We start from the raw sequence: 13,617 nt of genomic DNA, 5'->3' as shown, positions 1-13,617 counted from the left end.
AAAATTAAAAACAAAAAAAAACCTCCCCCACCCCGGCACACAAAGTCTTCTGCTCTAGCCGGCATTGATTTTGCACTGAAATGAAGACAGAGGATATTCATCGCAGCTAAAAGAAGATTTTTCAATTTTCACCAGATGATCTTGCAAGCCACTGATTCATTTTATCACATAAGAACAACACCCTGCCAGCTGCGAGAGAGAATCACAGAACAACAAACATAATAAATCAACTGTAAACATCAAATAAAAGTGACAAAGCCTTAAAGTAAAGACAGTAAAGATCTGTATTTTCTACCCAGTGAGTGGAAAAGGTCCTATTTGAAGCATGCTGTGAAGGAAAAGGAATCGTTTTAAGGATAGGCCCTCCACAGAGAGTGTTTGCGTGCGCCTGTCAGACAAGGTTATTTTTTAAGACTCCTTCCTGATAAATAAATTCTCTATTCTATCCATCCTCCATGGTGGCCAGACTTGGCCAAACAAAAGAAAATGAAGGGTGGTAGATATTTTTCACATCTTCACTCCTGGTTTATTCTTTGACTCACCTAAAGGAAGCTGCTGAAGACTTGAATGAGAACAAAAACTGTCAATAGCAGGGATCATACTGTGACTTCTCACAATGCCTATTGACCGCTTTTTGCTGAATGCAAGTATAAAGCCATGTAACAGCTGCAGGCCAGGTAAATTGTAAATGTTCATCTCGAAAGCACAAATAAGCAGATTATTTCTAAAGAAGGACATTTCAGACACTTCGGAACACAATACAAATACATTCAGCAGAGTCCTATTGACAGTGTCTGGAATTTGTAAGATGCGTAAATATTGAAGAAGACACAAGCAAATCTGCTTCAAAAGATACATTTATGAATAAAAACATTATGTGACCCACATGTTTCACTATATTTCTTTGCCCTATGGTGCTAGACGAGGTAAGCTGTAGGCCATATACAGCTTTTCAGCAAAACTCGCCACCCTCTGTCTCCCCAGGCTTTCTGGGGGCATCCTAGCCATTCCCCCGCGAACGCTGTATGGCCAATGTGAGTTGTATAACAAGTAAATTATTCACAGAAACTGCAATGGTGGAGGTGCTTTCAGGCTCAGAATAAACACTGCATGAATTCTGAGGAGGGATGACAGATGTGGAATGCAAGATTAAAAAAGCTACGTCTGCCTAAGTTAAAGTTTCATTCAGCGAGGGGATCCTGGCAAAATCACCCAGTGTGAGAGAACTCGTGCTGCCCGACTGACTGAGTGATAAGACGGTATGCTGCTCTCTATGAACAGCTACACTTAATTTTGAAGGTAACTGAACCTTTATGGGGTCAAGTGCACACTGTCTGCGGATCTCAATTGACTTTCAGCTTTTGCCCGTGTGCTCTTATAATGTGACAAAAACACTTGTCTTTTCAATTCTGCGCTGATATGTTTCCATAGAGGAAGCCTTTCCACTGTCCATCACGTGTTTAGTCAAGCATCCAAAATATTGCAGTGCTGGGCCGGTTCTGGTTGGATGCCTCAGCTTTCCACTCTGCAATCTGGGCCTCGACTACGGTGTTTAGGGGCCCTCAGTGATGCACCTATCAATGATGCAGGGCTCGCCATGTCTCCCCATCTCTCTCGAGAAGAACTGAAAGGTCTATTCACAGCAAAGTGACTCCAAATCAATCGTGCCAGGAAGGATTAAAGACAGACGAGCCTTTCTCTGCCTGTCCAAAGCTATCCCTGCTGTCTGCACTGACACATTCACGCTCTTTCACACCTGACAACATTCTCTACCCTTAGAGGACAAGACACCAAAAGAAAGAAAGTCACAACAATGGCAGGAGAAAAACTATTAGACATCCCTGACTAATTCTGCCGTTAGATCTTTACCATCCCAACAAGACTCTTCAATCAGCCTGAGAACCCAGAGGCACTTCAATTATGCATTGAGAACAAGTAGGAGAGCACCAGGAAGAAGAACGTCATCCTGTGATTGGGGCCATAAAGTGATGAGGCTCTGCTTGCCACAGCCAGTCAGAGAGTGAGAACGTGGAGACTCAGAGAGATGCGCAGGGAAATGGGGCCTGCAAGCCAAGCGCAGACTACAAAGCACACAGCCAAAGACAGACAAACACTGCCACTGGAGAGGAAAGCTCCTTTACTTCTTCATGCTGCAGATGCGCGCTGGCTGCAGGGATGGCAGCTGCACTGTCTTACAGCTATCTCATCCAAGTCAGCTCTAAATCAATGCACAGAAAACCAGTGTACTTAGTGTGTTAAAGAGATGAAGGACCATAAAAAAATCCCAGTGATGTTCTAAAGAGGACAATGAGATATAAATACATAAACTGAGCTAATAAGAGGGGGAGATGTTCCTCACACAAGGCGCTAATTAAATGTGAATTTTGCCACTCTGTTGACATCAAAGGTGCTTGAAAATATCTTACGAGGCATTTGCGTACAATAAAACGGGAACACGTTAGAAAAATAAATATCTATTTATGTGAAAGCAGTGCCTTTTTATGAGTGGCTGTTTTCCTCCACATAAACTGCCTCGCCTGTAGAGGCACACAAACATTTGGCTCGTATAAATATCTCACTCCGGTCTGCCAGTGCAGCCATGCCGAAAATCCTAAGAGACAGGCAAACGGTTGGCCAGTCTCCCATTGAGTTTCACTACTTGGAGGGCTTAATGAGTGTGCTGGCTCAGCAGAGGTGCATGTGGCCGGAGCCTTGTGTATCCGACAGGTCGAACAGTCCACCTGTTCACCTGCAGCACAGGACCAAAGGGCTCGAGGAAACGGAAAATCCCTAATGCACCGCACGGCAGCTAGATTGCCACCCTCAGCAGATTACTCGGCTCCTTTTCACTCCTTGCGGGTCATCAAAACAAATCCCAAGACTCCGTGTCACAGAGCAGGGCACCAGCTTCTGTAAATGTACCTCTAAGGGTGTCATCCGCTAAAGTGACTGACCATAATAATTCCAATGTGTGTCCTCATTTCAGAAAACCACAAACAAACAACCTCCACTTACAACATCAATCAATCAAGGCATACGGACTTCTCGGGATGAACTGATGACCTTGGCTGGCTGTGTTTGAAAATGCCTGAAGAGTAAAATATGTCATTTCTAATATATTTCAAGTGCCAGACAGTCGCATGCCTAAAATGAGGTGAAAAGCAGCCTTGGGCTTTCTCCCTGAAAATGAGTGAAACACTTGGGCAACTAACAAACACTGTTGTGGTTTTAGCTACAGGGCCAGTCTGCACAACCTTGTGCAAAAATTGCTGCTGGGTTCACTGAGAGCTGTTTGGGGAGAAATATGATACTAAGTAATGTTTTTAGTGTGCATTCAGATGTATGCGTATTACATGCTTTATTATCTCATTTCACTGCACGGAGTGGGCGTGTGGCCTTGCTGTGGGGTTGGTCTGTGTACTGCACAGCCAACCAAGATCCCATTAGAGACATTGGTGCAAACACGCAGCATATAACATTTCACCACAATGCTTACCAACACTCCTAATGAACAGAAGGGATTTGATTTCTGAAACGGGTGTGGTGGCCAGAACCCAAAACAAACAAGGGGGTGAAGCGACGGCATGAGCTGTGCAAGAATGTGCTTAGTCTATTCACTGTTTGTGCTTTCAGATGAATTACACAAGGGTGGAACAAATTTTTAACAAATGCATAAAAGTAAAATTGTGAACATAAGCGTATGTTTATTCCTGGAGCAGGAGTACTGTGAATGGAAACACTCAGGTTATGCAACGCGAGGCATTATGCATCCCTGGAGGGACAGCGGGAAGAAGAAGATGCAAAATATGCACATCCGCTTAAGTGAAACCCAGAGCACGAGGCAGATGCCTAGTGAGAAGAGAGCAGATTCAGATTGAAAGACATATAATCAACAGTTACACTGCATGCCACCACACCACAGGGTAAATGACTTTTTCTGTGCATCTGCAAAGGATACCTTTTTCTCTTCATTCAGCTGCCTTAAAGACACCTGTGAAAAGGTGATGTAAAAAGACAACGCTTTTACACCCTTTTCTGTCATATGATAAACCATCCTGATGGTATATATATGGTATATATATTACAGACGAGCTTTTTGTTCTGTTGCATCTTATTTGTCACAATGACACTTTATTTTTTAATGATTTTCAGATCTTTTCTTTACAGATTTTACTCGAGCAATTTGGACTTTGTGCTGAAACTCATGCAGTAAGTCTAAGTTTGTTCTCATGTTTAATATTTAATTGTTTTAAATCTTTCAATTTGAGTCTTCCTCTTCATTTTTGGCTTCTGACTTTTTAATTAATCCTAACTCTAATTTGCTATTGCATACTGTGTATTAGCTTTGTGACTCTTTGTATGTGAAAAGCGCCGCACAAATTTAGCATTTTGCTTGCTTGTTTGCAATAATTCATACAACATTAGAAAAGACTGAGAGAACTTGGGGAATTTGCTGTGCTGGAATATTGCAGAACCTCTTTCTTCATTTTAGCCTCCAGCTCAGAAATCCCAGAAAATTGACCTTATCCTGTAAATGTCTTCCCAAAGCGATTCATTCTGGACATAATAAACTTAGAGTGTGAGGGAACGCAGAATGAAAACAAGACCTTACATTAACCAATAGAGAGATGCAATCTGTATTCATGGAGGTGCAGTGTGTCTGCGAGCACTGTTTGAATGTTGATGATGCTCTGTCTGCATCTGCTCCTCATCCAGGGGGAACAGGGGGAAGTAATTGTATTTCACCTTTGGACATGACAGCGACAACACCCGAATATTGTCTACAGGCCAAGATGCTCCGGTCATCCATCATTCTGAAAATGTATTCTTGAAGTAAAAGAAAAAAAAAAAGAATTGATGCAATATAGATAAAGCGTTGACAGCTGTAGCATAAACAAAAAGTAGGATCCTTGAATCCTTCGGCTTTAACAACAATAAAACTTGAAATTTCTAACTTTTAATATGCCTCACATTTCATTCCACTGCCATATGGTGTAGTACTAATCAGTGTTGCTGTTGCAGACGCCGTCTCCCGTTATACCTCTCCACTTTCTCTGAATCCTACTGCTTCTTTTTGCCATTAAAAAAACCCAGCTGAAGCGGGATGACATTTGACAATTCTGAAGTTTCCTGTGCATCTCCTGCTATGTGAGAATACACAGACACACCAATAGAAATTACCTTCAGTCAGCGCAAAATCTTTCTTCAAGTTTTTCATTCATACCGAGAACCAGTGGGTTTAGGTCTGACATCAACAACAACATGACAACCCCCCATCGCCGAACGCTTGCCTCCGATAAATGCAGACCTCCCTTCTTGACTGGTGTAAAGGTCAGGTTTTAGTGGCAGCTTGATGGCACAGAAAAGCTTCCTTGACAGGCTCTGCCCCCTGTTCCTTTCCTCTTCTTTTATTCCCCCCTGAACGCCTCATTGGAGGCGCCTTTACAGTTGACATGCTAATTAGCACAGAGGGGAAATGGACTGTGTAACTACTCTTTTCTGGTCAGCCAACCTTCCAATGGCCATCGGCCCCTCATCCCAAGCCAGTGGACCACACAAAGAGACAGATCGCTAAATAATAGTGATCATCAATCCCTCTATTGTTGTGATGTTGTGATGCAATCATAGCTGTATTATTCACGAGACAGGAACGAGCCTCCTTTCAGGCATCTTTATTACATCCAGGAGACTGCATTACGACTTTGTCAGTGACCTCCGCCGGATAGTTATCAACTCCCACGGGTCTACCTCCTACTTTGAGTAAATTTTAGATTAGCATTTCTTCCTTTTTAGAAAGGAGCAAGTGCTAATCACTCAACACCGTGCTCTTGTTTTCTGGGGACAGGATAACTAGCACGGGTGACAGCCTGAAAGAGGAACATATGGATCAATGCCTGCTCCAAGAACGGCACAGGAATAAATCAATGCTCATTAGATGTGAATTAACGTCTGTCAGAAAACAAATACTCGGCACTTTATGAACTTGCCTTGAGCTTGTCTTACCAACTCTTTCAAATGGATACATGTTGTTACCCAGTTAGGAGGTGAACGGTAATCATAGGCGCAATCTGAGAAGACTTGGCCAGCTGGTGCAGAGTAAGGTGAAGTTAGCACTCCTACATTTCTCCTATTACCACTTTCCATCAATCAACAAATGAGGGCATTTTACCGGATCAGAGTCTCCAACGTGACCTTCAGATACAGTCGTTTATTTGCATAATTTTCACTTTGCATATAAAGTAATACATGTACTCTTGATTCTGTATCACAGTTTTTTGGGGAAGAGTTTCTTCAAAGTAAATATAATCACCTATGTGCACTAAATATGAGCAGAGCCGCTATATCTGTGCACCAGTGCGCTGATTATGTATTTCACTTAGCAGTTTCCCCAAGTGTCCCCCAGTCATCATTTGAAAAATTCTAGTGGCACCAGTGGAGCCCAGCCTGTCATCAGACACGAGTTCAAAGACAAGGATTACTTTCAACAGAATATTGTGTGTAATTTCTGTACGTGATTGCCGCCCTGCCACACTGGCTGTTAGTTTGGTCTTGAGCCAGAAGCATGAGTCACACCAGGAGAGAGCAATGTTTCGTCAAGGACCCTCAGGAATAAAATATGGTGACCCTGAGAGACTTTAACTATTCCCTTCTCCAGTCGCTGGAACCATGCATCAACTTTGCCATCTTGCTTAAAATAACTGATCACAGACCTACTTTGAAGCCCAGTGATCTAAAATCAAAGGAGCCAAAAAGGCTCAAAGTAAAGACAAAAACCAGAAGTGGGACGAAGCCTTTTTAACATCAAAGTCATCAAATATGTAAGAGTTTCAATAAAGTACAAGACCTCGTATCCTAATTTTCTTGGCTAAATTCCCTTTTTCTCTATTCACAGCAGAAAGTGCAAAGCGAGAGAAATTCACTTTCATTTACGAGTAGAAAAAGTTGATTTTTCAATTTGAGGGGGAGTTTTTACGAGATAAGATGTCACACGATTAGATGAGACGATACAAGATTTTGTTTACCCAGCCTCAAAATGTTGTGATGATATATTTGAGAGTTGAGGCTGAGCAGCTCTCGTGTGGATAAACTCTCGCTGACAAACAGGGGATTTCACACAGGCGGACAAGCTGCATCCTAAAAACATGATTACCGAGCAACGCGATGGGATACAAATCCTTTACAAATTCCTGTTACTACTGTATCTTCATTAATCAGCTTCCCGTCCCCCATTTCTGTACGTCTCACGGACGTTGAGATGATTATTCGCGTTGGTGAGTCTTTTCTTGGGATTTTTCATGTAATCGCTACACTGAACATTGTGGGTCGAGTTTAACGATTAATATATAGACAACTTATTTCTCTTATTTGCAGGTCAGGGGGCTAAGTTAGGTCAGATCCCAGGAAGACAAATGACACGAGGAAGCAAAAATCTGCCTGTGATTTCCTGCTATGCAAGTTCTTCTTTTACACTGACGTGTAGTCATTGAAATGCAAACTGAACAGTGAGGAGGAGAAACTGCCGGCTACAAGTTTTATGTGGGAGTTGACAGCTGAACGGGTTCATCATTTGTTGAGAGACCCCTCAAGCAGTTATAAATAAATACCTGGAGCCTGTGAGTTTCCAGGAGTTGGTAATGTTATTTTCTCTTTACGACCAAAAAGAGTATACCGATTCCTAAGAGATGCTGACCTAAGTTATTATACCCAGACAAGCATAGAGTTTAGGCAGAGATTTGCACTGCAGGGCTCTCCTAGGAAACGTCAGAAGCAGACTGACACTTGCACTTCTGTGTCACCCACCTTGAATTTCAAAGAAGTTATTGTTAAATATCCCCGAGAATTAAATCTATCCCAGCCCAGTGTAGCAAAGACACAAGTCTTATGGGAAACCAGCAAAGATCTGCAAAGTTGTGGTTTCGTTGCCTCATAAAATTGTTGTTGCTGTTTATCTGCAGTTGCAAATGTTTGTGCATGTTGAGCTCAAATGTGCATATCTTCACATGGTTTTAACTATAAAACCTTTTTAACTATAAAGGCGCAGACAACCAAAGAAAAATAGATATTTTAATGTTGGAGCTGTGTCCTGGCAGTGCAGTTGGTCATTTGCCAGTGTTTCCATGAGAAGACCTGAATAGCTGCTCACCACAAAGAGCATTAGGTTTACAGGCCCGGGTCAGTAAAGCCACAGGTCCCTCTGGTCCATATAATGCAGTAAGGTCAGCTAAAGTCCAACTAGCCACTGAGCTGATTGAGGTGGTTATATATAGACGCACTGGCAAGCTAGCTCATTCAGGGGACCGGGCTGGGGGGCTGTCACAAGGCTTGCGGTGATGTAGCGCAAGTTCTTTAATCTAAAATCAGCCAATGGCATAATGGAGCAAGACACTTTTCCATGACACAAATCAGAACAGAATTTCCCCTGTGACATAAGGAGATGAAGGGAATCAATGCAGTATATATGAAGGATAATGAGGCATTAATTGTTGGTACATTGCTGAGAGTTTCAGGTGCACATCTGAAAAACAGGGCAGTAGGGGACACAGTGAGGGAGGGTCAACCATTTACCTCTGTGACTGAAAGGGAACATGCCTGTGGGATACCGGATACATGATCTGAATAGCTCAGTATTTTGGAAGATGTTAATGTGAGTGAGGCTATGCGGCGCATGTGAGCAGAGGATTTTAGCTGGAGTGTGACCATCTTTTCAACCATCTTTTCAATGTCACAGGCATATCACTCCCACTATGTGGCGTTTGAAGTTCTAATTAATGAAGCTGCTGGGCAGTGGTCACTGTGGATGAGCAACACAAGATCACTGTGAATGGAAACACTGTTACAAAGCAGAACATCATGTATTAAAAAAAGATTAGTCTCTATGATCATATTAAAAAAAAGTACAAAATCGGTGAATATACTGAGGAGAACAAGGGTGTCATTTATTATTCATATATGCAAGTTTTTAACTGAAGTAGTGTGTTTGCACAGAGGGCAAGGCAGTATGACTGCATACAAAATTAATGGAAAGGCGTCATTAGGCGTAAGTTCACCAGGGGGCAGCACAAACTGACGTAAAGTCTTGCTTGTGAAATTCCCGGGAGCTTTGAGAATCTGCTTCATATGTGTAAGATACAAGAATAAGGAAATAACAGGAAGCACTGACACACATGATTAGCCAATGGATGAGCTGAATGCAAACACACAGTTAATGTACAGCTAATGTTATCCTGTAGCCAGTGTGTGCGTACACTGATCATTTGATGCATTGGAATATCATGAGGGTAACATTTGGACTGTTTCACTCTGAGCACAACTTTAAGCCTTTCAGATGAAAAGACGAACAAATGAAAATTTAAATTTCACTTTTTAATCTCAAAGTTGTTTTTTTTTTGAAAAAAAAAAGAACAAATACTGAATCCAGTCTGTAATATTTCCACAACTTTGTGGCCAAAATGAACAACTTTGGCCTCTTTATGGGATGATGGTAGGGGTGGGCGATATAAACGATATACGATATAAACGATATAAATTTGGCCAACGATAGAGATTTTGACTATATCGCTCTATCGCGATAGCGCATGTTGATGATGTCATCAAGCTGCGCCTGTTTTGGTCGAAAGCATCGCAGCGGCTAAAACCATTATCATCTGCAAATTATGGCGGGCGACAGTCATAGCAAAGAGATGAAGCACTTTTGAAATATGGGGAAAGCCAAAAACTGCGCTTCCTCCACTTCCGTAACATTGATTCATTAATGTTGAATTCTCTCGCAGCTCCGTGTACAGCATCCTGCTATGCGATTGCATTTGTCCCTGACCACCAGAATCCCTCACGTTAACTTTTATTGAGTGGAAAAAAAGTTGGCGTTCATCCTCCAGCTTCACTGTGCTAATGTTATGCTAACATAGCTGTGTCGCTAGCAATCACGTAGCACAACATTATATACCAGGTAGTCCAACTTCAGTAACCCTGCAAACACACTGCTGTTTAGTTTTCTGTCTTCATTTATGTTGGAAGTGATAGCAGAGCTGTACGTTTGAATTAGTTTCAAAAATCTCTCAGTCAGAACATGGTATGAAATGTTTAGGTGTAAACTAGCGAGCTAACTTCCTGTTAACTTCTAACTCCGTTAAATTTAATAAATTCTGTTTTCATGGATGCCTGGATGTTAAACTTAATTGTTACACCCGTAAAGCAGCAACGCTGATGATTTTATTAAAGATGAAAGAATTTAGACCGTTTTTAACTCTTAGTGTTCGTTTGACTTTGGGACCTGAAATGGACGGAGTTTTGGACCCAGATTACTCCGCGAAGCTCCTCACTACGGCAGCCGTAATGCTCTGACAATCCATCAAGCAGTGCGGCTTACCAAAGTTGTACTAAAACATTTTTTAACAGATTTCTGCACGCCCAAATTGGTTCGAGGTCAGTAAGCACAACCAGAATTCAGGCACACTCTCTATTTTTGAGAAAATTAAAGGATTTTAAGTGTGCCTTATAGTGTGGAAAATACGTTATACAGAAGAAAAGAATATATCGTGATATATATCGTTACCGCACATGCTTCAAATTATATCGCGATATGAATTTTAGGCCATATCGCCCAGCCCTAGATGATGGAATTTCAAACATTATGAAATCTCTACTGGCATTCAAAAAATAGCAGATATCTTGGCCCCAGTGCAGTCTGGATAGCACTAAGCACAGTATACAACATGTGTTAGACAGCAAACCTTTAAAATTTTTAAGATTTTTTACATCTTAAACAGAAGAACCCCAAAATGTATTCATAATGTAAAACTGACAAGGAGGAAGCCCCCCTGATGCTCACTCAGGCTTGAGAACGCTGCACGTTTTGATACAGCTGCTCCTTCTCACCCTGAGGTGGGAGAAAATGCTTTTTTACAAAGTAGAGGAAAGGCACTAAAATCTATTACGCCATACTGAATGGCTTTTTGCATTTCGACAGAAAAGTGCATTCTTTAGCAGCGGCAGTAGTAAGTGTTGGGTGTATTTTTCACTGCACTTAAATCTCATCTCATTCTTTCTTGCCAATTTGCATCACAAGGGGATACTCTGATGGCCTTCCCTATAATGAAAATGGAAAGACATTCATTAAGCTTGATCTTCAGACTCTGGACAAGCACTCATCACTGGTGATTAAGTGCAGACAGGAAATTTCATTCATACACAGCTCATAAATAAAAATGAGAGAAAACACATGCTTTCATTTTTTTTCTCTGAGCTCCAAATGAAGCAATAATAAGTTAGAGATGAAAAGAAATTCATCACTAACCGTAATTATTAAGATCATTATGCGCCATGTGTCGTATATTGTATGGACAACCATGGCAAAAGACAAATGTGTTGGTATGCGGACAATAAATATGAAAAAGCGGTTAATTTGTCAGTAAAATGATAATGTCATTAATGTGAGTCACATTTTGCGTCTGCTGTCTATACTGCGAGTAAAGGTTGGCGGAGTGAAAGTGCAGGTGGAGCAGAGGTGCATTTCTCTAAATGTCATGGATGATTACCTAACTTAAGCTACAGCTGTCATCCATTCTGCTCGTAGTTAGCTTAGTAAACAGACTTTCGGTGGTAATCCTTATTAGCTGAGCACAAATAGGAAGGATTGTGGAAATGAAGACCTTTACGGCAGACGGCCAAGATTAACTCTGACTTGTGAGTTATGACAGGTTGACTGAGAGAAGTTCTTCTACAGTCCAGTGAAAGCGATTACAATTAAAATAGAACAAGTTGAACTAAAATTGCTTTTGTCAGCCAGCGTGAGATAAGCTGAAGGTGGATGAGCGGCACGTGAAATACACGTTTTATTATTTTATCTGAGATTTGGAGCAGACTGGGCACTATACAGGTTTTGTGTTAAGTTCACATGCTCCCCTGATCAGTCCTTAACTGTGACCGTCAGACTGAAGGTCAAATAAGGGCGTCACCTTGCACAATCAATCAACCTCGCTAAAGGACGTGTCTGTCGATAGGGAGGGCAAAAGAAGTCATTTCGTGTCGTGAAAGTTTCACATGTGGCTCAAAATGTTAATACACCTTAGAGGTTTTTGTGAAGTAGAATTTCGTGAGGAGGAGGAGAGGTCAGTGGATTCGTTTGGAAGAGTTAAACCGCTTTCCAAGCTCTGCGAAGGCCAGACTGGCTGGATTCTTTATGTCTGTTGACGTGGTTTCTCAAGGTCACAAAATGTGCATTTGGACATCTCCTGGACATCAATCAAATCTTTATCAAAAGTTACATTTTACCACTATCCACACAAATAAGAAAACTCACCTTAACCCAACTCCTCTCTGGTGCTTTCCCACAACACAAAATATCACAGATTAAGATACTGTGAGGCAGCCTGTTGTCATGACAGGTTATCTTTTCCTCCCAAACACCACACATGCAGCGCTTTCACTGGATAAACATACAAACAAGGGGGGAATAAAAAGCTTTCCATACACCAAATAGCATATTTAAACCATACAACTGAGTATGCAGAAAAAGCAGATTTTTTTCTGAGCTGACTGGAGATGAAAATAACATATTTGACCCTGCTGCTAAATTATGACAAAATTATAAAGTCAAGTTGTTCCAGACTATTTTTCCCAGAAATCTCACCAAGCTTGGCCTTGTGCGTCATCTAAAGGCAATAATTACTTTATTTTGAAGTTCACTCTACTATGATCCTGCTAGAAATGTTAAGTGTGTGACCTCTCGACAGAGTTGTTATTATGATGACCTTTCAAAATATTTGCCTGTCTCCATGAGCTCTATGTGGCCAGTAGGTTATAAACGAGCTTGAACCCAACACTGAGAGAAACCCTTTCAAGCAGCTGTTTGATCTGCTGACCAAGAGAAATAAGCAAAAAGAAAGAAAACTAAAGAAAAGACACAAGAGACAGAGCACACACAGTGTGTTGAATAATACCGTAAGAATTTTAGGTGGTGGTTATTAGTCAAGCACTCTCTGCATATTCCCTAGGTTGATGTCAAAGAGGATTCTCATTAAGTCCGATCAATAACAGTGTGTTTGTTTATTCAACAAAAACACAAGACAGAAAATGCAAATAAAAGTTTTCTGCTTGCAGAAAATTCACCGAATTGTGCCATAGAAAGTGCAGGTCATAACGAAGTCTGATAAAGAGCAATTTTTCATACATGTATAAACACAATCTATTAATCACGCAGTAATAAAACGAACCACAAATTTAAAAGAAACATCAGTTTATCAACATCTGCAGCATGACAGATGTCGCTGAATAATTCAAAGCACACGCATCATATTTTAACTACGCTGGCACCAAATTTTATTTAATGTCTTCAAAGCAAACGGTGCTTTAATATTAATTGCGATGGTATTTGTTATTTACTGTTTTCTTTAAGAAATCAAAACATAATAAAAACGAGCACACAACAAATTAATGGAATGTGACGAAACACATGTTTTAGGAAACAAAAAGCAGATTTGCATGCAAAAGGCATAAGCCTGCTCTCACTCCCGCTGCGCTGCTGGATGAATGATTGCTGTGAAGTTTGGGGAGTGCTTGCAGAATTGAACCCACTGAAACGAGCCCTCTTCAGCATCTTTTAAACGCAGATTTCTTTGG

General features: G+C 41.2%; 2 protein-coding genes across 5 annotated transcripts in view; one reads left to right on the top strand and one right to left on the bottom strand.

Moving 5' to 3' along the window:
• The window catches only part of ttc38 (tetratricopeptide repeat domain 38), a 70,585-nt gene extending 61,053 nt beyond the window's left edge, over window positions 1-9,532 (top strand). Inside the window, exons 14-15 of the mRNA XM_005930351.2 lie at window positions 4,168-4,209; window positions 4,717-9,532. Of these exons, the coding sequence (XP_005930413.1) occupies window positions 4,168-4,209; window positions 4,717-4,735 (61 nt within the window). The 3' untranslated portion in view covers window positions 4,736-9,532. The remainder of the gene's footprint in view (window positions 1-4,167; window positions 4,210-4,716) is intronic.
• tspan9a (tetraspanin 9a) overlaps window positions 1-13,617 on the bottom strand; it is a 192,921-nt gene that overhangs the window by 30,958 nt on the left and 148,346 nt on the right. The gene's annotated exons all lie outside the window — the stretch shown is intronic.

Source organism: Haplochromis burtoni, unplaced genomic scaffold (genome assembly GCF_018398535.1).
Source record: "Haplochromis burtoni strain Fernald_Lab_line unplaced genomic scaffold, NCSU_Asbu1 Contig_127, whole genome shotgun sequence".
In the NCBI taxonomy this organism is placed as follows: domain Eukaryota; kingdom Metazoa; phylum Chordata; class Actinopteri; order Cichliformes; family Cichlidae; genus Haplochromis; species Haplochromis burtoni.
The sequence above is the reverse complement of the archived record's forward strand: the minus strand, read 5'-3'. Positions and strand labels throughout refer to the sequence as shown.